Source organism: Trematomus bernacchii, unplaced genomic scaffold (assembly GCF_902827165.1).
Source record: "Trematomus bernacchii unplaced genomic scaffold, fTreBer1.1, whole genome shotgun sequence".
Classification (NCBI taxonomy): domain Eukaryota; kingdom Metazoa; phylum Chordata; class Actinopteri; order Perciformes; family Nototheniidae; genus Trematomus; species Trematomus bernacchii.
In genome coordinates, this window is record NW_022987786.1 from 1,075,673 (window position 1) to 1,098,422 (window position 22,750).

Below are 22,750 nucleotides of genomic sequence, written 5' to 3' on the forward strand. Positions count from 1 at the left end.
TTCAGGTCACCTCCGCTGAGCTAAAGGTGGCTAATGTTGGGCTATAAAGGAACTGCAGCACGGTCACGTGACTTCACGTCACCTCCGCTAAGCTAAAGGAGGCTAATGTTGGGCTATAAAGGAACTACAGCACGGTCACATGACTTCACGTCACCACCGCTAAGCTAAAGGAGGCTAATGTTGGGCTATAAAGGAACTACAGCACGGTCACGTGACTTCACGTCACCACCGCTAAGCTAAAGGTGGCTAATGTTGGGCTATAAAGGAACTACAGCACGGTCACGTGACTTCAGGTCACCTCCGCTAAGCTAAAGGTGGCTAATGTTGGGCTATAAAGGAATTACAGCACGGTCACATGACTTCACGTCACCACCGCTAAGCTAAAGGTGGCTAATGTTGGGCTATAAAGGAACTACAGCACGGTCACATGACTTCACAATCCCACCGCTACGCTAAAGGCGGCTAATGTTGGGCTATAAAGGAACTACCACACGGTCACGTGACTTCACGATCCCACCGCTACGCTAAAGGAGGCTAATGTTGGGCTATAAAGGAACTACAGCACGGTCACGTGACTTCAGGTCACCTCCGCTAAGCTAAAGGTGGCTAATGTTGGGCTATAAAGGAACTACAGCACGGTCACGTGACTTCAGGTCACCTCCGCTAAGCTAAAGGTGGCTAATGTCGGGCTATAAAGGAACTACAGCACGGTCACGTGACTTCAGGTCACCTCCGCTAACCTAAAGGAGGCTAATGTTGGGCTATAAAGGAACTACAGCACGGTCACATGACTTCATGTCACCACCGCTAAGCTAAAGGTTGCTAATGTTGGGCTATAAAGGAACTACAGCACGGTCACGTGACTTCAGGTCACCTCCGCTAAGCTAAAGGTGGCTAATGTTGGGCTATAAAGGAACTACAGCACGGTCACGTGACTTCAGGTCACCTCCGCTAAGCTAAAGGTGGCTAATTTTGGGCTATAAAGGAACTACAGCACGGTCACGTGACTTCAGGTCACCTCCGCTAAGCTAAAGGTGGCTAATGTCGGGCTATAAAGGAACTACAGCACGGTCACGTGACTTCAGGTCACCTCCGCTAACCTAAAGGAGGCTAATGTTGGGCTATAAAGGAACTACAGCACGGTCACATGACTTCATGTCACCACCGCTAAGCTAAAGGTTGCTAATGTTGGGCTATAAAGGAACTACAGCACGGTCACATGACTTCAGGTCACCTCCGCTAAGCTAAAGGTGGCTAATGTTGGGCTATAAAGGAACTACAGCACGGTCACATGACTTCAGATCACCTCCGCTAAGCTAAAGGTGGCTAATGTTGGGCTATAAAGGAACTACAGCACGGTCACGTGACTTCAGGTCACCTCCGCTAAGCTAAAGGAGGCTAATGTTGGGCTATAAAGGAACTACAGCACGGTCACATGACTTCACGTCACCACCGCTAAGCTAAAGGTTGCTAATGTTGGGCTATAAAGGAACTACAGCACGGTCACGTGACTTCAGGTCACCTCCGCTAAGCTAAAGGTGGCTAATGTTGGGCTATAAAGGAACTACAGCACGGTCACGTGACTTCAGATCACCTCCGCTAAGCTAAAGGAGGCTAATGTTGGGCTATAAAGGAACTACAGCACGGTCACATGACTTCAGGTCACCTCCGCTAAGCTAAAGGTGGCTAATGTTGAGCTATAAAGGAACTACAGCACGGTCACGTGACTTCATGTCACCACCGCTAAGCTAAAGGTTGCTAATGTTGGGCTATAAAGGAACTACAGCACGGTCACGTGACTTCAGGTCACCTCCGCTAAGCTAAAGGTGGCTAATGTTGGGCTATAAAGGAACTACAGCACGGTCACGTGACTTCAGGTCACCTCCGCTAAGCTAAAGGAGGCTAATGTTGGGCTATAAAGGAACTACAGCACGGTCACGTGACTTCACGTCACCACCGCTAAGCTAAAGGTTGCTAATGTTGGGCTATAAAGGAACTACAGCACGGTCACGTGACTTCACGTCACCACCGCTAAGCTAAAGGAGGCTAATGTTGGGCTATAAAGGAACTACAGCACGGTCACGTGACTTCAGGTCACCTCCACTAAGCTAAAGGAGGCTAATGTTGGGCTATAAAGGAACTACAGCACGGTCACATGACTTCACGTCACCACCGCTAAGCTAAAGGTGGCTAATGTTGGGCTATAAAGGAACTACAGCACGGTCACGTGACTTCACGTCACCACCGCTAAGCTAAAGGTGGCTAATGTTGGGCTATAAAGGAACTACAGCACGGTCACGTGACTTCACGTCACCTCCGCTAAGCTAAAGGTGGCTAATGTTGGGCTATAAAGGAACTACAGCACGGTCACGTGACTTCACGTCACCACCGCTAAGCTAAAGGAGGCTAATGTTGGGCTATAAAGGAACTACAGCACGGTCTCATGACTTCACGTCACCACCGCTAAGCTAAAGGTGGCTAATGTTGGGCTATAAAGGAACTACAGCACGGTCACGTGACTTCAGGTCACCTCTGCTAAGCTAAAGGAGGCTAATGTTGGGCTATAAAGGAACTACAGCACGGTCACATGACTTCACGTCACCACCGCTAAGCTAAAGGTGGCTAATGTTGGGCTATAAAGGAACTACAGCACGGTCACATGACTTCACGTCACCACCGCTAAGCTAAAGGAGGCTAATGTTGGGCTATAAAGGAACTACAGCAGGGTCACGTGACTTCACGTCACCACCGCTAAGCTAAAGGTTGCTAATGTTGGGCTATAAAGGAACTACAGCACGGTCACGTGACTTCACGTCACCACCGCTAAGCTAAAGGTTGCTAATGTTGGGCTATAAAGGAACTACAGCACGGTCACGTGACTTCACGTCACCACCGCTAAGCTAAAGTTGGCTAATGTTGGGCTATAAAGGAACTACAGCACGGTCACGTGACTTCACGTCACCACCGCTAAGCTAAAGGTGGCTAATGTTGGGCTATAAAGGAACTACAGCACGGTCACATGACTTCAGGTCACCTCTGCTAAGCTAAAGGAGGCTAATGTTGGGCTATAAAGGAACTACAGCACGGTCACATGACTTCACGTCACCACCGCTAAGCTAAAGGTGGCTAATGTTGGGCTATAAAGGAACTACAGCACGGTCACATGACTTCACGTCACCACCGCTAAGCTAAAGGTGGCTAATGTTGGGCTATAAAGGAACTACAGCACGGTCAAATAACTTCACGTCACCACCGCTAAGCTAAAGGTGGCTAATGTTGGGCGTGATGCCGTTTATGGCGCATTTCCATTGCAGCGCGTAGCTCGCTTTAAGCGTGCCGTGTCGTGCCGTCCCCTTTTTTGGTTGTGCTTCCACTAGGCCTCGTACCGGCGCGGCACGGCGCGGGGCCACTTTTTCCCCTCTTTTCTGGCCCTAGAAAATTGTGGTTCTATCGGGGCCAACAAACAGGGCTGAGTCGGGCTGAGTATGCTAAACTAGAGAGAGGAGCGCTGGCAAGAGGGCTAGAACTACAACAAGATGGACATATTTGACCGTGATTTAATTGTAATACACGTTTCAAAATGATGCCGAAGTAACAACATACTGATACCGGTTAGTAAAAACCATGAATTAATGCTTTGTCAAGTCTGCAGACAGACGGCAGGCGAAAAACCTTTTAAAATTCGTGTTTTTCTAGATGGAGATTGGCTAAGCTAACGCAGTATATGCCCCGACAGTCCACACTCACAACAACGGCCTATACAGACATAAATAAAGCAGCGACTGTATTCACCATGACACAGGCAGTCTGTGGTGTGTACTTGTTTAACTTTTGTCGAGTTTCTGAACATATATAAGGAGCTGTGAGCTCTGAGTGCTCACAGCTAACGGCTGTGTTGTGTTTCTGGATTTCTCATTGAAGATGACGTCACGGCTCCGCCTACACTGCGTTACTATAGTAACTACCCCAGTTCCTAAACTGTAATGGAAGCGCAGCATGAAGTGAGTCGGCCCTGTTAAGGCCCAACGCGGCCAAGCCGTACCGAGCCGTACCGAGTGTGGCCGAGGCCGACCGTGTAGTGGAAATGCGCCATTAGTCATCTCATTTAGACACTTGTTAGCAACCTCCTTTTTAAATCCACCAGTGGGTAAGTATTTGACGTTGTACTACAAAAAGATCTTCAGCTTGGGTTAACCACAGACCTCATTTCATGCTAACAACCAGGCACGTGCAGAGGATGTTAGAGGGGTAGGAGCCCAAATACTGCACACTGTAATGTGACGGACACATCTTGATAATGTCTGAACTTGAGTTGTTCCTGTAGCTTAAATCACTGATTACTGACACAACTGCAGATGTGGGCGTTGTTACAGAGGGCTGGTAAAACAGGCCTGAAAGTAAGTGTGTGTGTGTGTGTGTGTGTGTGTGTGTGTGTGTGTGTGTGTGTGTGTGTGTGTGTGTGTGTGTGTGTGTGTGTGTGTGTGTGTGTGTGTGTGTGTGTGTGTGTGTGTGTGTGTGTGTGTGTGTGTGTGTGTGTGTGTGTGTGTGTGTGTGTGTGTGTGTGTGTGTGTGTGGTGTGTGTGTGTGTGTGTGTGTGTGTGTGTGTGTGTGTGTGTGTGTGTGTGTGTGTGTGTGTGTGTGTGTGTGTGTGTGTGTGTGTGTGTGTGTGATTTGCCTGCAGCCGGCCTGCTGTATCTCATGATCCGACACCAGCCTTTTCATCCTCCCGCTGTCTCCATGACACCAGAAACACAATGATGGACTCAGGCTCTGAATTACATCCGAGCTAACAGGAAGCGGAGTCTAAATAACGCCCGTAGCAGCAGCTGCAGAATTAAAGGGATAATTATTTGTAAAAGATGTAGTACGGATGTCACAATACCAGAAATGTAGTAGTTGATACCAATACAATTCCTCCATACTGATATGTACTGATACCATGGTGCATACAAACAATCCCATGTACTTGAACGAACAGTATACTGTAAGCATACTGGTTTTTGATAGGAAGTTAAACAGGCCATAATATCTCTTTAATATATATTTTTCATTCAGCATATTTACATAGTTACATATTATTGCAGTCTTTATTCTACCATACAGGATTTAATCCTACTTTCTCTGTCATATTCTATATTTATGAATATATCTTTCTTGCCCCATCTTCTCTTTTGCACAATTGTATTTCCTTTACGTTTAGTATACTGTATGTTGCATTGCTGGAGGACACTGGGTCTTCAGATTATCATTGCCACAATGACACTGTAACTGTTTGGCATTTGAAAACAACACCTTTTATATTGCTGTGAAAACATCTCCGACAAACAACTCGATTCATTCAAGTTGCTGAACGTATTTTACTGAAATACGTCATTGCATTCTGGGTATAGTTAGCCGTTTTCGTTTGTCTATTTTTGTACTTTCTTTCTCTAAAACATACTTAACTGGAACTATAAAATGAGCATCTGAAGAGGCTATCCTTCCTGCTTTTCTCCAGGTGAGAGTACCTCTGCACCCGCTGGTTGTTGCAGCATTTCTTGATCCTACAAAAGTAACTAAAGTACTAAACAATGTGTGTGTGTGTGTGTGTGTGTGTGTGTGTGTGTGTGTGTGTGTGTGTGTGTGTGTGTGTGTGTGTGTGTGTGTGTGTGTGTGTGTGTGTGTGTGTGTGTGTGTGTGTGTGTGTGTGTGTGTGTGTGTGTGTGTGTGTGTGTGTGTGTGTGTGTGTGTGTGTGTGTGTGTGTGTGTGTGTGTGTGTGTGTGTGTGTGTGTGTGTGTGTGTGTGTGTGTGTGTGTGTGTGTGTGTGGTGTGTGTGTGTGTGGTGATGTGTGTGTGTGTGTGTGTGTGGTGTGTGTGTGTGTGTGTGTGTGTGTGTGTGTGTGTGTGTGTGTGTGTGTGTGTGTGTGATGGAGCGAGGGCACAACCAGAAGACACCTCTTTGCTCTCGATTGAATTGATCTGTTCAGGTGTCAACAAATAGCTGTATCTCAGCAGTGTCATATTTTAGAGGAAGTGTGTGTTAACATTTCTTAGCTCACATCAGGCTTTGGCGGTGTTGACCTCCTTCTTTATGACAATGTACTGAACAATCAACATCAGTGAAACCACCACTGATTGTTTGACATTTTATCCTGAACATCTACAGTATTGTGTACCATGTGACATCAAGAGGACAGGTGTGAGAAGGGTCCGGCAGTTTCAGTAAACCTCGATGTGCAGACTTGTTATCATCAGTCATTCGTAGCATAAGGGCGGCTAAAAATGACACTGCAATCATGACACAGCTGATTTCCACCCAGTCTTTCTGTAGAAATAGCATATTGCTTTGTTGGCTGGAAAGATAAACAACTAGCAGAAACTACCATATCCGGTTGGTTGGTCATTACGTGGAATTTGACTAGGGACTTGACTTTTGACTTGTTGGTCTTGGCTTCTGACTTGTTGGTCTTGGCTTCTGACTTGTTGGTCTTGGCTTCTGACTTGTTGGTCTTGGCTTTTGACTTGTTGATCTTGGCTTCTGACTTGTTGGTCTTGGCTTCTGACTTGTTGGTCTTGGCTTCTGACTTGTTGGTCTTGGCTTCTGACTTGTTGATCTTGGCTTCTGACTTGTTGGTCTTGGCTTCTGACTTGTTGATCTTGGCTTCTGACTTGTTGGTCTTGGCTTCTGACTTGTTGATCTTGGCTTCTGACTTGTTAATCTTGGCTTCTGACTTGTTGATCTTCACTTCTGACTTGTTGATCTTGGCTTTCAACTTGTTGGTCTTGGCTTCTGACTTGTTGATCTTGGCTTCTGACTTGTTGATCTTGGCTTCTGACTTGTTGGTCTTGGCTTCTAACTTGTTGATCTTGGCTTCTGACTTGTTGATCTTGGCTTCTGACTTGTTGGTCTTGGCTTCTGACTTGTTGGTCTTGGCTTCTGACTTGTTGGTCTTGGCTTCTGACTTGTTGATCTTCACTTCTGACTTGTTGATCTTGGCTTTCAACTTGTTGGTCTTGGCTTCTGACTTGTTGGTCTTGGCTTCTGACTTGTTGGTCTTGGCTTCTGACTTGTTGGTCTTGGCTTCTGACTTGTTGGTCTTGGCTTCTGACTTGTTGATCTTCACTTCTGACTTGTTGATCTTGGCTTTCAACTTGTTGGTCTTGGCTTCTGACTTGTTGGTCTTGGCTTCTGACTTGTTGGTCTTGGCTTTTGACTTGTTGGTCTTGGCTTTTGACTTGTTGGTCTTGGCTTTTGACTTGTTGATCTTGGCTTCTGACTTGTTGGTCTTGGCTTCTGACTTGTTGATCTTGGCTTCTGACTTGTTGGTCTTGGCTTTTGACTTGTTGATCTTGGCTTCTGACTTGTTGGTCTTGGCTTCTGACTTGTTGGTCTTGGCTTCTGACTTGTTGGTCTTGGCTTCTGACTTGTTGGTCTTGGCTTCTGACTTGTTGGTCTTGGCTTTTGACTTGTTGGTCTTGGCTTTTGACTTGTTGATCTTGGCTTCTGACTTGTTGGTCTTGGCTTCTGACTTGTTGGTCTTGGCTTCTGACTTGTTGGTCTTGGCTTCTGACTTGTTGGTCTTGGCTTCTGACTTGTTGGTCTTGGCTTTTGACTTGTTGATCTTGGCTTCTGACTTGTTGGTCTTGGCTTCTGACTTGTTGGTCTTGGCTTCTGACTTGTTGGTCTTGGCTTCTGACTTGTTGGTCTTGGCTTTTGACTTGAACTGGAATTGGCAGTTTTTTTTGTCCCGACTCGAAAGCTTTGTTTTTTTTGGGGACTTGACTAGGACATGTTGGCCTTGATTTGGCATTTATTGTTCTGGACTTGAAACTTTTCACTTCTGTCTCGGGACTTGGCACTTTTTTAGTCCCGACTTGAACATTTTTGGTTCTCTATTGGGACTTGACTATGACTTATTGATTTTGAATTGGGCATTGGTGGACTTGACTTAGGACTTGTTGTTCTTGCCTTTTGACTTGAACTGGAATTGACACTTTATTAGTCTTTACTTGAAACGTTTTGGTTCTCTGTTGGGACTTGACTAAAACTTGTTGGCCTTTACTTGGAACTTTTTGGTCATGACTTGGGACTTGACTATGTGTTGTTGGTCTTGACTTGTGTCTTATATTGTTACTTGTTTGACCTAAATTGGCACTTTTTAGTGTTGACTTGGACTTTTCTTGACTGAAAACTTCATGATCTCAAGTTTGGTATCGATTTAGAGCTTGTGCTTCACGTGGGACTTGTTAGTATTGACTCAGACTCTTTTCCTCCACAGCTCTACAATATAATAGTTTGTAGTGCAGTACGAGCAGTTAAAGTACTTTATGTTGTTCCATTTAACTTTTAGATTCACATTTTGTGTTTTTGTTCAGATATGAGAAGCATTCATTCAGACTCCGCCTCCCGTTCCTTCTTTTTCTTTTCCCGTTTCTCCTCCTCTCCTCCCGTTTCTGCAGCCTGTTGCTCTCTCTATCAGGCGCTCAGTGAAGCAACACACTCTGCTATAAATACCCGTCTCGTATCTGCTGCCGTCTGTATTCACACACTGAACCTGGAGGACCCTCAGATCCACTGGATTCATTTCCTGCACGGCTTTTCAAACTCTCCTTCTGGACGAGGGTTTTTTGAACGTCTGATTTGACCCCGGTGCGCTGTGTTTTGGACGGAGAAGCTATGGGAGACTATTGGGGCGAAATAGCCAGTGAGAGGGTGTCCCGAGCCATGTCCCTGGTATGTATCTGCTTTGAAAGAAACAACACTTTCTGTCACATGTTAGCAGTAAATCAGAATCAGTTTTATTACCAAGTTTTGTGTAAATGGTGCGAACAAAGACACAGAAAGCAGAATATGTTGTTGTTGTTTTTAGCAATAAAGATGCAACATATACATATGTGAGAAAGTGAGTACAGTAAAATAGTTGTGCAGGATTTACAGTGTTAAGAAGAACAGAGTGTGGTAGCAGGAGGGAAAGTGTGTGGTGATGAAGTGAGAGACAGACGGTGTTGTGGTAATGACTGTCATGTTGTAATTCATCTGGCTCGTAAACATTTGAGGAAATGAGGCGGTTAAACAGGAAAAGGAGATCTGCAAACACGCTGCCTCTGAACTCGCAGGCAGATATCATGTCTTTTCTGTAGCACAACATACCAAAGAAATAAGCTTGTATTTTCTCCAAAGGCGGCTCCTACCCTACACACCAGGTCCCTACACACCAGACCCCGACACACCAGACCCCTACACACCAGACCCCTACACACCAGACCCCTACACACCAGACCCCGACACACCAGACCCCTACACACCAGACCCCTACACACCAGACCCCTACACACCAGACCCCTACACACCAGGTCCAATTATAGAGTCTTTTGGTGAAATAACGGAATACAGGGTTAACATTTTTTTAATCGATTGGTTTTTGGACAAATAGAAAAGGCAGCTAATATAGACATTTCATTTATTTAAGATACTTTTTTAGTTTAATTTAAACTTGCTTTACTGTGATTAAAGAGATCAACATTACTCCTAAGAGACTATTATTAACCTTTTGTAATCATTTGTATAATTATATAAAAAAACATAAAGAGGACATATTCAATATAAAAAAATATATAATAGAAAACGTATCCTGCTGATGTTCAGGTGTATATCAGTATGTAGTGTCTCTACTTTAAAGAGTCCTCTCCTGCTGATGTTCAGGTGTATATCAGTATGTAGTGTCTCTACTTTAAAGAGTCCTCTCCTGCTGATGTTCAGGTGTATATCAGTATGTAGTGTCTCTACTTTAAAGAGTCCTCTCCTGCTGATGTTCAGGTGTATATCAGTATGTAGTGTCTCTACTTTAAAGAGTCCTCTCCTGCTGATGTTCAGGTGTATATCAGTATGTAGTGTCTCTACTTTAAAGAGTCCTCTCCTGCTGATGTTCAGGTGTATATCAGTATGTAGTGTCTCTACTTTAAAGAGTCCTCTCCAGCTGATGTTCAGGTGTACATCAGTATGTAGTGTCTCTACTTTAAAGAGTCCTCTCCAGCTGATGTTCAGGTGTATATCAGTATGTAGAGTCTCTACTTTAAAGAGTCCTCTCCTGCTGATGTTCAGGTGTACATCAGTATGTAGTGTCTCTACTTTAAAGAGTCCTCTCCTGCTGATGTTCAGGTGTACATCAGTATGTAGTGTCTCTACTTTAAAGAGTCCTCTCCTGCTGATGTTCAGGTGTATATCAGTATGTAGTGTCTCTACTTTAAAGAGTCCTCTCCTACTGATGTTCAGGTGTATATCAGTATGTAGTGTCTCTACTTTAAAGAGTCCACTCCTGCTGATGTTCAGGTGTATATCAGTATGTAGTGTCTCTACTTTAAAGAGTCCTCTCCTACTGATGTTCAGGTGTATATCAGTATGTAGTGTCTCTACTTTAAAGAGTCCTCTCCTACTGATGTTCAGGTGTATATCAGTATGTAGTGTCTCTACTTTAAAGAGTCCTCTCCTGCTGATGTGCAGGTGTATATCAGTATGTAGTGTCTCTACTTTAAAGAGTCCTCTCCTGCTGATGTTCAGGTGTATATCAGTATGTAGTGTCTCTACTTTAAAGAGTCCTCTCCTGCTGATGTTCAGGTGTATATCAGTATGTAGTGTCTCTACTTTAAGAGTCCTCTCCTGCTGATGTTCAGGTGTATATCAGTATGTAGTGTCTCTACTTTAAAGAGTCCTCTCCTACTGATGTTCAGGTGTATATCAGTATGTAGTGTCTCTACTTTAAAGAGTCCTCTCCTGCTGATGTTCAGGTGTATATCAGTATGTAGTGTCTCTACTTTAAAGAGTCCTCTCCTACTGATGTTCAGGTGTATATCAGTATGTAGTGTCTCTACTTTAAAGAGTCCTCTCCTGCTGATGTTCAGGTGTATATCAGTATGTAGTGTCTCTACTTTAAAGAGTCCACTCCTGCTGATGTTCAGGTGTATATCAGTATGTAGTGTCTCTACTTTAAAGAGTCCTCTCCCTGCTGATGTTCAGGTGTATATCAGTATGTAGTGTCTCTACTTTAAAGAGTCCTCTCCTACTGATGTTCAGGTGTATATCAGTATGTAGTGTCTCTACTTTAAAGAGTCCTCTCCTGCTGATGTGCAGGTGTATATCAGTATGTAGTGTCTCTACTTTAAAGAGTCCTCTCCTGCTGATGTTCAGGTGTATATCAGTATGTAGTGTCTCTACTTTAAAGAGTCCTCTCCTGCTGATGTTCAGGTGTATATCAGTATGTAGTGTCTCTACTTTAAAGAGTCCTCTCCTGCTGATGTTCAGGTGTATATCAGTATGTAGTGTCTCTACTTTAAAGAGTCCTCTCCTACTGATGTTCAGGTGTATATCAGTATGTAGTGTCTCTACTTTAAAGAGTCCTCTCCTGCTGATGTTCAGGTGTATATCAGTATGTAGTGTCTCTACTTTAAAGAGTCATCTCCTGCTGATGTTCAGGTGTATATCAGTATGTAGTGTCTCTACTTTAAAGAGTCCTCTCCTGCTGATGTTCAGGTGTATATCAGTATGTAGTGTCTCTACTTTAAAGAGTCCTCTCCTACTGATGTTCAGGTGTATATCAGTATGTAGTGTCTCTACTTTAAAGAGTCCTCTCCTGCTGATGTTCAGGTATATATCAGTATGTAGTGTCTCTACTTTAAAGAGTCCTCTCCTGCTGATGTTCAGGTGTATATCAGTATGTAGTGTCTCTACTTTAAAGAGTCCTCTCCTGCTGATGTTCAGGTGTATATCAGTATGTAGTGTCTCTACTTTAAAGAGTCCTCTCCTGCTGATGTTCAGGTGTATATCAGTATGTAGTGTCTCTACTTTAAAGAGTCATCTCCTGCTGATGTTCAGGTGTATATCAGTATGTAGTGTCTCTACTTTAAAGAGTCCTCTCCTGCTGATGTTCAGGTGTATATCAGTATGTAGTGTCTCTACTTTAAAGAGTCCTCTCCTGCTGATGTTCAGGTGTATATCAGTATGTAGTGTCTCTACTTTAAAGAGTCCTCTCTTGCTGATGTTCAGGTGTATATCAGTATGTAGTGTCTCTACTTTAAAGAGTCCTCTCCTGCTGATGTTCAGGAAGTCAAAGGCAGTGTATTTGAATGGACTGAGGTTAATCGCTGCTGGTGAGGATTTAGAGCCAGATTTGATCAGATTCCTCTGGGACACTTTTTATTTTTAGCCTCTTTTCAAACTGAGCGTATCGACCACATTATCGACCACATTATCTCCCCGAGGCATTTCCTTCTGCAGTCAATACCTTCTTTGTTTTATGTTCTATATTTTCTCCGCTGCACGTCTTACTCGGGTTTCAGAAAGCTTCTAAACCATTGACTATCAGATGGGATTTGTAAAACCGTTTGTCTTATATTTATTCTCACACTTTTTGTTTGTAGCACTTATCATCAAGTTATTCTTCACATATCTTTGGACATTTTGAACAGATCTTTCTTGAATATCTCAATGATTTTTTTCACATATTTTTTCTTATATTTATTTGACAATTTCCCCATCTTTCTTGGATTTATTTAGCTTTTTTTTTTTTACAATCTGCCATTACTTTTTAAGAATGTAGGTTTAGAAAACGCCTGTCCAGCTTTTTCGTTCAAAAATAATTATTCCAAGTTTAATTTTCCGTGTGTCCGTCTGTGTGTGTGTGCAGGGAAACGATGAGGAGGCGGTGCTGGACCAGGGGAATACCAGCTCCACCCTCTACACCAACTTTGAGAAGGAAGAACTGGAGAGTGAGACACACACACACACACACACACACACACACACACACACACACACACACACACTCTGATACACTAAATACAGTGGTGCAGGCATGTCATATTTCTGTGTAGGACCCTGAAGGCAGCATCTCCCTGGTCCAATGGGATTTCTCCGTCTGATTTTGGATTATGTCCGAAAATAATCTCTGGTTCAAACAAACGTTTATGATTCTTACACGTTTAGTTCAGCAGGATAATCTCCACATATTAACACCACTTTAGGATTTCTGAAGTAAACATTTAAAACGTTGGGCTATAAAGGAACTACAGCACGGTCACATGACTTCACGTCTCCACCGCTAAGCTAAAGGTGGCTAATGTTGGGCTATAAAGGAACTACAGCACGGTCACATGACTTCACGTCACCACCGCTAAGCTAAAGGCGGCTAATGTTGGACTATAGAGGAACTACAGCACGGTCACATGTCTTCACGTCACCACCGCTAAGCTAAAGGAGGCTAATGTTGGGCTATAAACTAACTACAGCACGGTCACATGACTTCACGTCACCACCGCTAAGCTAAAGGTGGCTAATGTTGGGCTATAAAGGAACTACAGCACGGTCACATGACTTCACGTCACCACCGCTAAGCTAAAGGCGGCTAATGTTGGACTATAGAGGAACTACAGCACGGTCACATGTCTTCACTTCACCACCGCTAAGCTAAAGGAGGCTAATGTTGGGCTATAAACTAACTACAGCACGGTCACATGACTTCACGTCACCACCGCTAAGCTAAAGGCGGCTAATGTTGGGCTCTAAAGGAACTGTTAGCAACCTCTGTTTTTAAATCCACCAGTGGGATATTTACTGAAGTATTTGATATCGTAGAACAAAGCGTGAAACTTCATTTCAGGATAACAACCAAAAACACATTCAGAAAACCGTTGACCTCCAGATGAGTTAACCAGAAGTGCGAAAATGCTGAGTCATGTCAGGGTTTGGGACTCATTCCCGCCCCTCTGTCTTCCCCCTGCAGGTCACAGAGCCGTGTACGTGGGCGTCCATGTTCCTCTGGGTCGAGAGACTCGCCGGCGGCACCGTCACCGAGGACACCGACATCACAGGAAACGCAGGGGCCGCTCCGACCGGGAGGACGGGCGAGAGTCGCCGTCAAACGGTGCGTCCAGTATTTAAACAAACACACACACACACATATTTTCTCTGCATTTATTTACACAAATATTATTGTCTGATTTGTATTTAATTAAATTATTATTATTTTTTAATATTATTTCAGACTTTCTCTTGACTTCTTCAACTCAACTGAGTGTTTTTTAACTTATTTTCTCTGATATTTATTCAACAATATTCACATATTTTTGGACTTCTTTCCTGGATTTATTTGGTTGTTTTTCTTAACATATTCTCAGACATTTTCCACATATTTTTTCTTACATTGTTCACACATCTATTTGACATTTAAAATAAAAACTCTTTTCACATATTTCCTCTGAAATACTGTGACATTATGTTCCTGCAGACACGCCGTCCCAGAGGCTGCAGTTAGACATGCTCATTGTTATTTAAATGTATTATCTGACTATTTTGACACATCTTTCCTTGACACAATTTTCACATATTTCCTGACATTGCTCGCTCATTTAGTTGACGAAATATAGTATATTTTCTGACATTATTCAGACTTTTTTCACATATTTCCTGCAGACACGCCGTCCCAGAGGGTGCAGTTCATCCTGGGGACGGAGGACGGAGACGAGGAGCACATTCCCCACGACCTGTTCACCGAACTGGACGAGATCACCTTCAGAGACGGAGACTTCCAGGAGTGGAAGGAGACGGCCAGGCGAGGACACACTCTTTCATTTACACGACTTTATTCACATGTACACTGCAGTGTCATGGATTAACTCCTATAATATCTGATTTATTTCATGATTGAAATCAGAATTGGAATCAGGTTCATTGCCAAGTAGACATTAAAGTTTGCTTTGATGTGTAAGTGAGGGATAATGTGCAGCGAGGCGGTCATTAATGAAAACCCACGCTGGGTGTTTTTTTCTCATGAGCAGGATCCCCATGCTTATTACACAGCCACATACTAAATAAATCAATGTTAGATAATGTTAATTGAAAAGGATTTTATTGATTTAAAAATGATAGATAACTATTATTAAGAAAACTATAATAACATTAAAAAATATAGTAAAATATAGCAGTATTTATATTGAAATAGAAAAAAAGTTAAGTTCTGAGAAAGTGTAATTCTGAGTAATAAGCGAAATTTAGAGTAAGAAAATAAAATTTGGACAAAAAAAAGATTCTGACAAAAAAGTCAAATATTGAGTAAAAAAATCTAAATCTGACAAAAAAACTAATTATAAGAAAAAAATCTAATTCTGACCAAAAAACTAATTATAAGAAAAAAATCTAATTATGACCAAAAAGTGAAAATCGGAGAAAAAAGTGAAATCTTAAAAAACTCAAATTCTTATAAAACTCAAAATCGGAGAAAAATTTCGAGTAAGAAAATCAATTCTGACAAAAAAAGTAGTAATTTCCTCTAAAATCACCAAAACGCCTCTTTTCAGAATCAGGTTTATCTCCAGGTAGGTTTACACGTACGAGGAATTTGACTTGGTGTCGTGAAAGTAAAACAAAAATTAAAAACACAGATAGAGAACTATTTTAAGAACACTATAAAAACATAAAAAAATAATAAAGAATATAGTAAAATATAGTAAAATATAGCAGTATTTACATAGAAATAGAATGGAATAAAATATGTGCAGTAATAAAACATAAATGTCCTTAAACCCTGCAGAGCCCAGTCAGTTTACTACAGAGGGAGAAATAAGAATATTCAGCCTGGATAAGAAAATAAATACTAAGAGTTGCATTTCACCTGTGCTGCGTCATACGATACGATAAAGCATTTCAGATCAAGTCTGAAATGCTCCTTGCATCCCAGCAGCTCCGTGTGTAACATCACAGCAGCTCCGTGTGTAACATCCCAGCAGCTCCGTGTGTAACATCACAGCAGCTCCGTGTGTAACATCACAGCAGCTCCGTGTGTAACATCACAGCAGCTGCGTGTGTAACATCCCAGCAGCTCCGCGTGTAACATCACAGCAGCTCCGCGTGTAACATCACAGCAGCTCCGCGTGTAACATCCCAGCAGCTCCGCGTGTAACATCACAGCAGCTCCGCGTGTAACATCCCAGCAGCTCCGCGTGTAACATCACAGCAGCTCCGCGTGTAACATCACAGCAGCTCCGCGTGTAACATCCCAGCAGCTCCGCGTGTAACATCCCAGCAGCTCCGCGTGTAACATCCCAGCAGCTCCGCGTGTAACATCCCAGCAGCTCCGCGTGTAACATCCCAGCAGCTGCGCGTGTAACATCCCAGCAGCTCCGCGTGTAACATCCCAGCAGCTGCGCGTGTAACATCCCAGCAGCTCCGCGTGTAACATCCCAGCAGCTCCGCGTGTAACATCCCGGCAGCTCCGCGTGTAACATCCCAGCAGCTCCGCGTGTGAACATCCCAGCAGCTCCGCGTGTAACATCCCAGCAGCTCCGCGTGTAACATCCCAGCAGCTCCGCGGTGTAACATCACAGCAGCTGCGCGTGTAACATCCAGCAGCTGCGCGTGTAACATCCCAGCAGCTCCGCGTGTAACATCCCAGCAGCTCCGCGTGTAACTCCCAGCGCTCCGCGTGTAACATCCCAGCAGCTCCGCGTGTAACATCCCAGCAGCTCTGCGTGTAACATCACAGCAGCTCCGCGTGTAACATCCCAGCAGCTCCGCGTGTAACATCACAGCAGCTCCGCGTGTAACATCACAGCAGCTCCGCGTGTAACATCCCAGCAGCTGCGCGTGTAACATCACAGCAGCTCCGCGTGTAACATCACAGCAGCTCCGCGTGTAACATCACAGCAGCTCCGCGTGTAACATCACAGCAGCTCCGCGTGTAACATCCCAGCAGCTCCGCGTGTAACATCACAGCAGCTCCGCGTGTAACATCAACAGACACATGAACAACAAACAACAAACATGGAACATAACAGCAGGATCAGTGAGAGCTGCTCAAAGAGCCTTCAGCGTGATCTGATCTGGATTCAGAATCAGAAAACCTGTATTAGTCCCACAGAGGGGAAATGTATGTTGTTACAGCAGAAAAAGAGCCAAAGACAGCTTAATGTTACATATGTTACATATATATATATACTTTTTGATGTCTTCTCTACATCACCATGTGTCCCCGGTGTGTCAGGAGACTCACTAAGTGATGTCTTCTCTTCATCACCATGTGTCCCCGGTGTGTCAGGAGACTCACTAAGTGATGTCTTCTCTACATCACCATGTGTCCCCGGTGTGTCAGGAGACTCACAAAGTGATGTCTTCTCTACATCACTATGTGTCCCCGGTGTGTCAGGAAATAAACCCCTCTCTCTTTTCCTCCGTACCCACATCTCTAAAAACGGGGGAACAACGGAGCTGATCCAGATTTGCTGCGTCATGACCACATTACTAAAATGTGGGCGGGCTTTAAACCCACGGGCCTATCAGAAAGGTTGCTGTCAGAAACAACGAGACGTGTTCTGGAAGTAATATGGTCTGTGTTTACATTAGCATGCTAACACTCAGAGCTAACCTGTACTGGAGAGAGCATGTGTGAAGAAGCAGGAAATCAAAAGGAAGTCACCTTGTGGTAAACCTGAGAGAGAGAAAGAGTTTGAGCTCCATACTGTTTCAGAGAGAATCCTTCATGTGGTTTGGAACATGATATGGAGTTTCATCACGGCAGCATTTAACTTTATCTCCGGTAGAATTCTGAGCAGGCATTAGCTCCGCCTCCTCTATTTTCAATCTACTGACCCAGAATCAGCACTTTAGTAACAGGGCTGGAATAGAGGGATATGAGGACATCATAGACATGTTTTTTTATATATTTGTATATATCTGAAAGCCATAGTATATGCCTAAAAACAGCATGATAGGGGACCTTTAAAGATGTCATGTGAAGGTAAATCTGTGCGGTGTTTCCAGGTGGCTGAAGTTCGAGGAGGACGTGGAGGACGGGGGCGAGCGCTGGAGTAAACCCTACGTGGCGACGCTGTCTCTCCACAGCCTGTTCGAGCTGCGCTCCTGCATCCTGCACGGCACCGTGCTGCTGGACATGAGGGCGAGCGGCATCGAGGAGATCGCAGGTCTCTCAAACACACCCTGCACATAGTTCTCAGAGTTTGTTTTATTTACTCGAAATTTCACTTTTTATTTCAGAATTTGATTTTTCTTTCTTAGAATTAGACTTTTTTTTTAAATGTTTACTTTTACTCGAAATGTCACTTTCTTTTCAGAATTTGATATTTTCTCAGAATTGTATTTGCAGACATCCAGAGCCCAAACCCTGCCGCCTGCATTCATAAAACACTCGGGTTAAATATGCATACATTTGACTATATATTTTATTACTTTTTAATGTTATTATAGTTTTCTTAAAATAGTTCTCTGTCTGTGTTTTACATTTTTTGTCAGTTTGTTTTTTTGTCAGTTTGATTTTTTGTCAGTTTGATTTTTTGTCAGTTTGGTTTTTTGTCAGTTTGGTTTTTTTACTCGAAATTTCACTTTTTACTCAGATTTGGACTTTCTTTCAAAATGTCACTCTTTTACTCTAATTTTCACTTTTTTCAGAATTTGTTATTTTCTCAGAATTTGATATTTTCTCAGAATTTGTTATTTTCTCATAATTTGTTATTTTCTCAGAATTTGATATTTTCTCAGAATTGTATTTGCAGACATCCAGAGCCCAAACCCTGCCGCCTGCATTCATAAAACACTCAGGTTAAATATGCATACATTTTACTATATTTTGTATTTCTTTTTTGTGTTATTATAGTTTTCTTAAAATAGTTCCAAGTCAAAACACAGGGATTTTAGTGTCTGCAGACCATTGACATGCACTAAAACCTCTAGAACACTACAGGAGAGGGAACAGCACAGACACCGAAAGCAGGGCCTCTTTAAGTGATGACTAAGGCCAGAGATCTGGACCAGTCTCTCTGAGTATCTCTTGGTGTTAAAGCAGATTTGAACGCGTCTCCTCTCTACAGACAGGGTGATTGACAGCATGCTGGCGTCGGGTCAGCTGGAGGAGGCGGTCAGGGAGAAGGTGAAGGAGACCATGATGCGGCGCCACCACCATCAGAGCGAGAAGAAGCTGAGCAACCGCATCCCGCTGGTCCGCTCCTTCGCCGACATCGGAAAGAAACACTCCGACACTCATCTGCTGGAGCGAAACGGTGAGCATTGATTGGAGAAGTTCCAAGTCGTCCATCTTTGGAGGATACTAGAAACCTCACCTGTTGATTTGAAACGGGTAATATGGCAGGATACGTACATCTGCTGGAGCGAAACGGTGAGGGCTTCTGTTCCTCTGCAGGTCTGAAGACGTACAGTGGGGCGTGGAGTCAGTCAGGAGTCCTGCTTCGTTGATGTAGAGCAGCGGTTCCCTACCTTCTTGGTCTCGTGTACCCCTTGAGCTGGTCTCCATTCTATAAGAACCCCCTCACTCGTCTGTGAGGGTTTGCCAACATTTGTTCCTGTATTAAACCCTTCGTAATCATTTTCAACCCAACTGCTCCTTGGATGAAAATCACTTGCATAACTCACCCTTAATACAAATGCATTTAAACTTGACATTTATACTCATTGTCAGTGAAAATAATAATATTAAGACTCACTTCTAGCAGTTTCAACATCTGTTGTTAAGACTAGAGCTTTTAATGACACCTTTGAGCTGGTCTTTCATAAGCTTTGATAGTTCTGGGGGCGGGACACCAGGCTTATGAAAATTGATACCCTCCCTAATCTTTCTACGTACCCCCTGCAAACTCTTCAAGTTCCCCCAGGGGTCCCCGTACCCCCGGTTGGGAACCACTGAGTAGAGGAATCATTGATTGGATGAAATACAGGAACCACTACACTGGGAATAGGATTTTGAACAGTTCATATTTCAGTATCCGTACAGATACTGGGAGATTAGTTACGCATGATGAACCAACGTTTTGTTAGCTCTCAGTTAGCATAGCATTAGCTGTCTTACCTCGGTCCGGATGACTCTATAGTCATTAAACCTGTAACTCTGAGGTCCTGACGTTAGCCTCCAGATATTTATAATATGTTTAAATTGCCGGCAGGTGTAGAGACTAACTAACAGCAGAGAGGACAGACAGCATTCACAGTGATCGTTCTTCTCTTAATTCATACGGACAGATGTCATTCATTCTGCCCAGAGCTTCTCTTTGGAAGAGAGTTTATATTTCCTGCTTCCCTTTATTCCTTTCGGACGCAAACAGCTGACTGATGACCGGGAAAACTCTGAGATATATTGACGGCCGTCGTTGCTGTTTCTATACCGCTGTTCCCATTCCCTATTGATTCATAAACCAAACAATACACATACAATGGGAGTAATAGAGATGTGTTCTAACCGATTCTGGACAAATGTCAGAATATAATTATCAGGTCGTGTTCAATGAAACGTAGAATCAGATGTTGACATATTTTCTACTTCTCTTCATAATCCAGTTGCTCTGCCTCTCGTGGTTTTTTGTTTCTAAGAACTCCTTCAGTGTTTTTTGGTTTGCTGATTGGTCGAGGTAACGGTGTGACCAGAAGGCGGGGTCTCTGATTGGTGCATCGTGTCGTAGAGACTCCAGGGGGGTCCAAACTGTTTTCACCGAGGGCCACATACAGAAAAACATACAAAGGGCTGGGCCGCTCACTAGAGGTGCATCGCCTCATAAGTGAAGTTATAAGTTAGCAACATCAGTCAAATGTGGGTCAGTGATGCTCGAACATGCTTTAAGAATAAACCTGCATTTAGTTGGCAGCTCATTAAAACAGAAGCAGATGAAATATGAAGGGCATATTTCAAGCTTGTTAAGGAAATCAGTTATTGTGCTTTTTTTATCAACTAAGATTTGTTTGAAAATGTTTTCAACTTCATTTGAAAGAATCTATTTGAAAAGTGGGCTTTTCGAGTGGGTCGCGGACCCGTTTAGAGTGGGTCGCGGGCCCGTTTCGAGTGGGTCGCGGGGTCGCGGACCCGTTTCGAGTGGGTCGCGGACCCGTTTCGAGTGGGTCGCGGGCCCGTTTCGAGTGGGTTGCGGGGTCGCTGACCCGTTTCGAGTGGGTCGCGGACCCGTTTCGAGTGGGTCGCGGGCCCGTTTCGAGTGGGTCGCGGACCCGTTTCGAGTGGGTCGCGGGGTCGCGGACCCGTTTCGAGTGGGTCGCGGATCCGTTTCGAGTGGGTCGCGGATCCGTTTCGAGTGGGTCGCGGATGTGTGAGTGAACAAATAAAAGTTTTTCAAACTTTTATTTTGAAGGACCGTGAAAAACAAACAATGGCAGAAAATATTATGAATATGTCGGGTATTAATAGATGTATTTATTTTCTTCTCAGAGTGTACCAGGATGCGTAGTTCATATGTTGGTATAGAATCCCCTCAGACCCCCTGCTGGGGTTTTCAGCAGGTCTGCCTTTTTATGTCAGTTCAGCTTTGATTCCTCTCATTAAACCTTTAAAGCGTTCTTTAGTTCTGTGAAGGGATATGAGGGATATGTGCACTGTACTTCACTTCCATTAATATTGTATGCTGAAAAGCGTATATATATATATATATATATATATATTACAGCACGACTTTTTGTTGAATAGATTTGACTGGTTCAAAATGTTGGGTCTTGATTTATTGACAAAGGAAAGCGTCCCGAGGACCAGCATCTTCTCACTTTAGCATCGTTCACTCCGGCTCCTCTTCCTCCTCCTCTCACCTACTCCTCCTCTCACCTCCTCTCACCCCCACAGAGGAAGATGATGATGGTGATGATGATGATGAAGAGGAGCAGCTGTTTCCTGTCAGTTTCTCAGGCATATCAGAGTCATTGTGTCCTCACTGAGAAAAAGGAAGTGACGTGACGCTGACATCATCTGAGAGTTTCACAACCTTGATGTAATGTTTGTTTACAAGGCGGGATATGAACGGTGCCCACTGCAGTTTGTTTGGTGAGTTCAGGCGGATCAGACCTGATGTGGAAATGAATGAACAATAATCTCTAGATGTCGGCAAGTAGTTTTGATCGTTAAGTGAAATACTATATTGTTCAGTTCCACGGGGGACTGCATGTGTTGAGACCCTGATCAGGGGTGTTGAACTCGAGGCCCTTCACTTCAGGTGGCCCCTCAAGAGCTTGTAAAGAATGTAATATGTTTATTATACGGTTACAGGCCGATTTACAGAAGCACGTGTAACCGTACAAAAACTACATGTCCAGAATTTGGCTTTTCTTTTCAATCATTTTGTGATATTCTCACTGAAGAGACTTGCAATGATTTGCCCCAGACTTCTGCTTTCAGACGTAGTTCATTATGAAGTTATTACCCTATCCCATAATAATCCATTGCAGAGGCAATAATGTAATATAATACATTATTCAATATATATTAAATATTTATAAATGTATTTTTATAGAGTCTTAAAGGTCCCGTGTCATGGCAATTTCTACTGATCATAGTTCCATTGTTGAGGTCTACTAGAATAGATTGGTTTCTCATACAGCATCTCTGTAGAGTATGTGTATTCACTCTCTGTCCTACACGGCTTGTTGGAGCTCCTGCCCCCCCCCCCCTCCCTGTGAGCCCAGTGTGCTCTGATTGGTCGGGACGTTGCGAGGCTCGTTGCTGCGAGGAGCGGACAGGTTTCCGGGTCTGCGATACAGCGAGAACAAGCGAAACTCATCCTGAGCACACACAAACACTCACAGCCGAAGTAAAAACAATAAGTGTGGCTTGATATTGAGTAAGAGGTTTCTAACGCTGTGAGAATGGGTCTGCAGAGAGCATTTCTCCACCATCCCAACTCGTCTATTACCAGCGTTCAGGGAGCTCTATGCAAGTCAATGGGGACTCCCTGTTAGTTAGCCAAGGGATCCTGGTGTGTGAGGTGCTC

At 43.7% G+C, this 22,750-nt stretch overlaps 1 protein-coding gene across 2 annotated transcripts in view; it reads left to right on the forward strand.

Moving 5' to 3' along the window:
- Positions 1-22,750, forward strand: part of LOC117497540 (sodium bicarbonate cotransporter 3-like) — a 68,913-nt gene that overhangs the window by 4,482 nt on the left and 41,681 nt on the right. The window contains exons 1-6 of one of the 2 annotated variants that reach the window (XM_034149506.1): positions 8,470-8,714; positions 12,661-12,742; positions 13,756-13,896; positions 14,445-14,583; positions 17,787-17,947; positions 18,851-19,039. In XM_034149506.1, the coding sequence (XP_034005397.1) occupies positions 8,658-8,714; positions 12,661-12,742; positions 13,756-13,896; positions 14,445-14,583; positions 17,787-17,947; positions 18,851-19,039 (769 nt within the window). In that variant the 5' untranslated portion in view covers positions 8,470-8,657. Of the gene's footprint in view, positions 1-8,469; positions 8,715-12,660; positions 12,743-13,755; positions 13,897-14,444; positions 14,584-17,786; positions 17,948-18,850; positions 19,040-22,750 lie in introns of those variants that run through there. The other variant, XM_034149507.1, reaches the window with a different exon arrangement.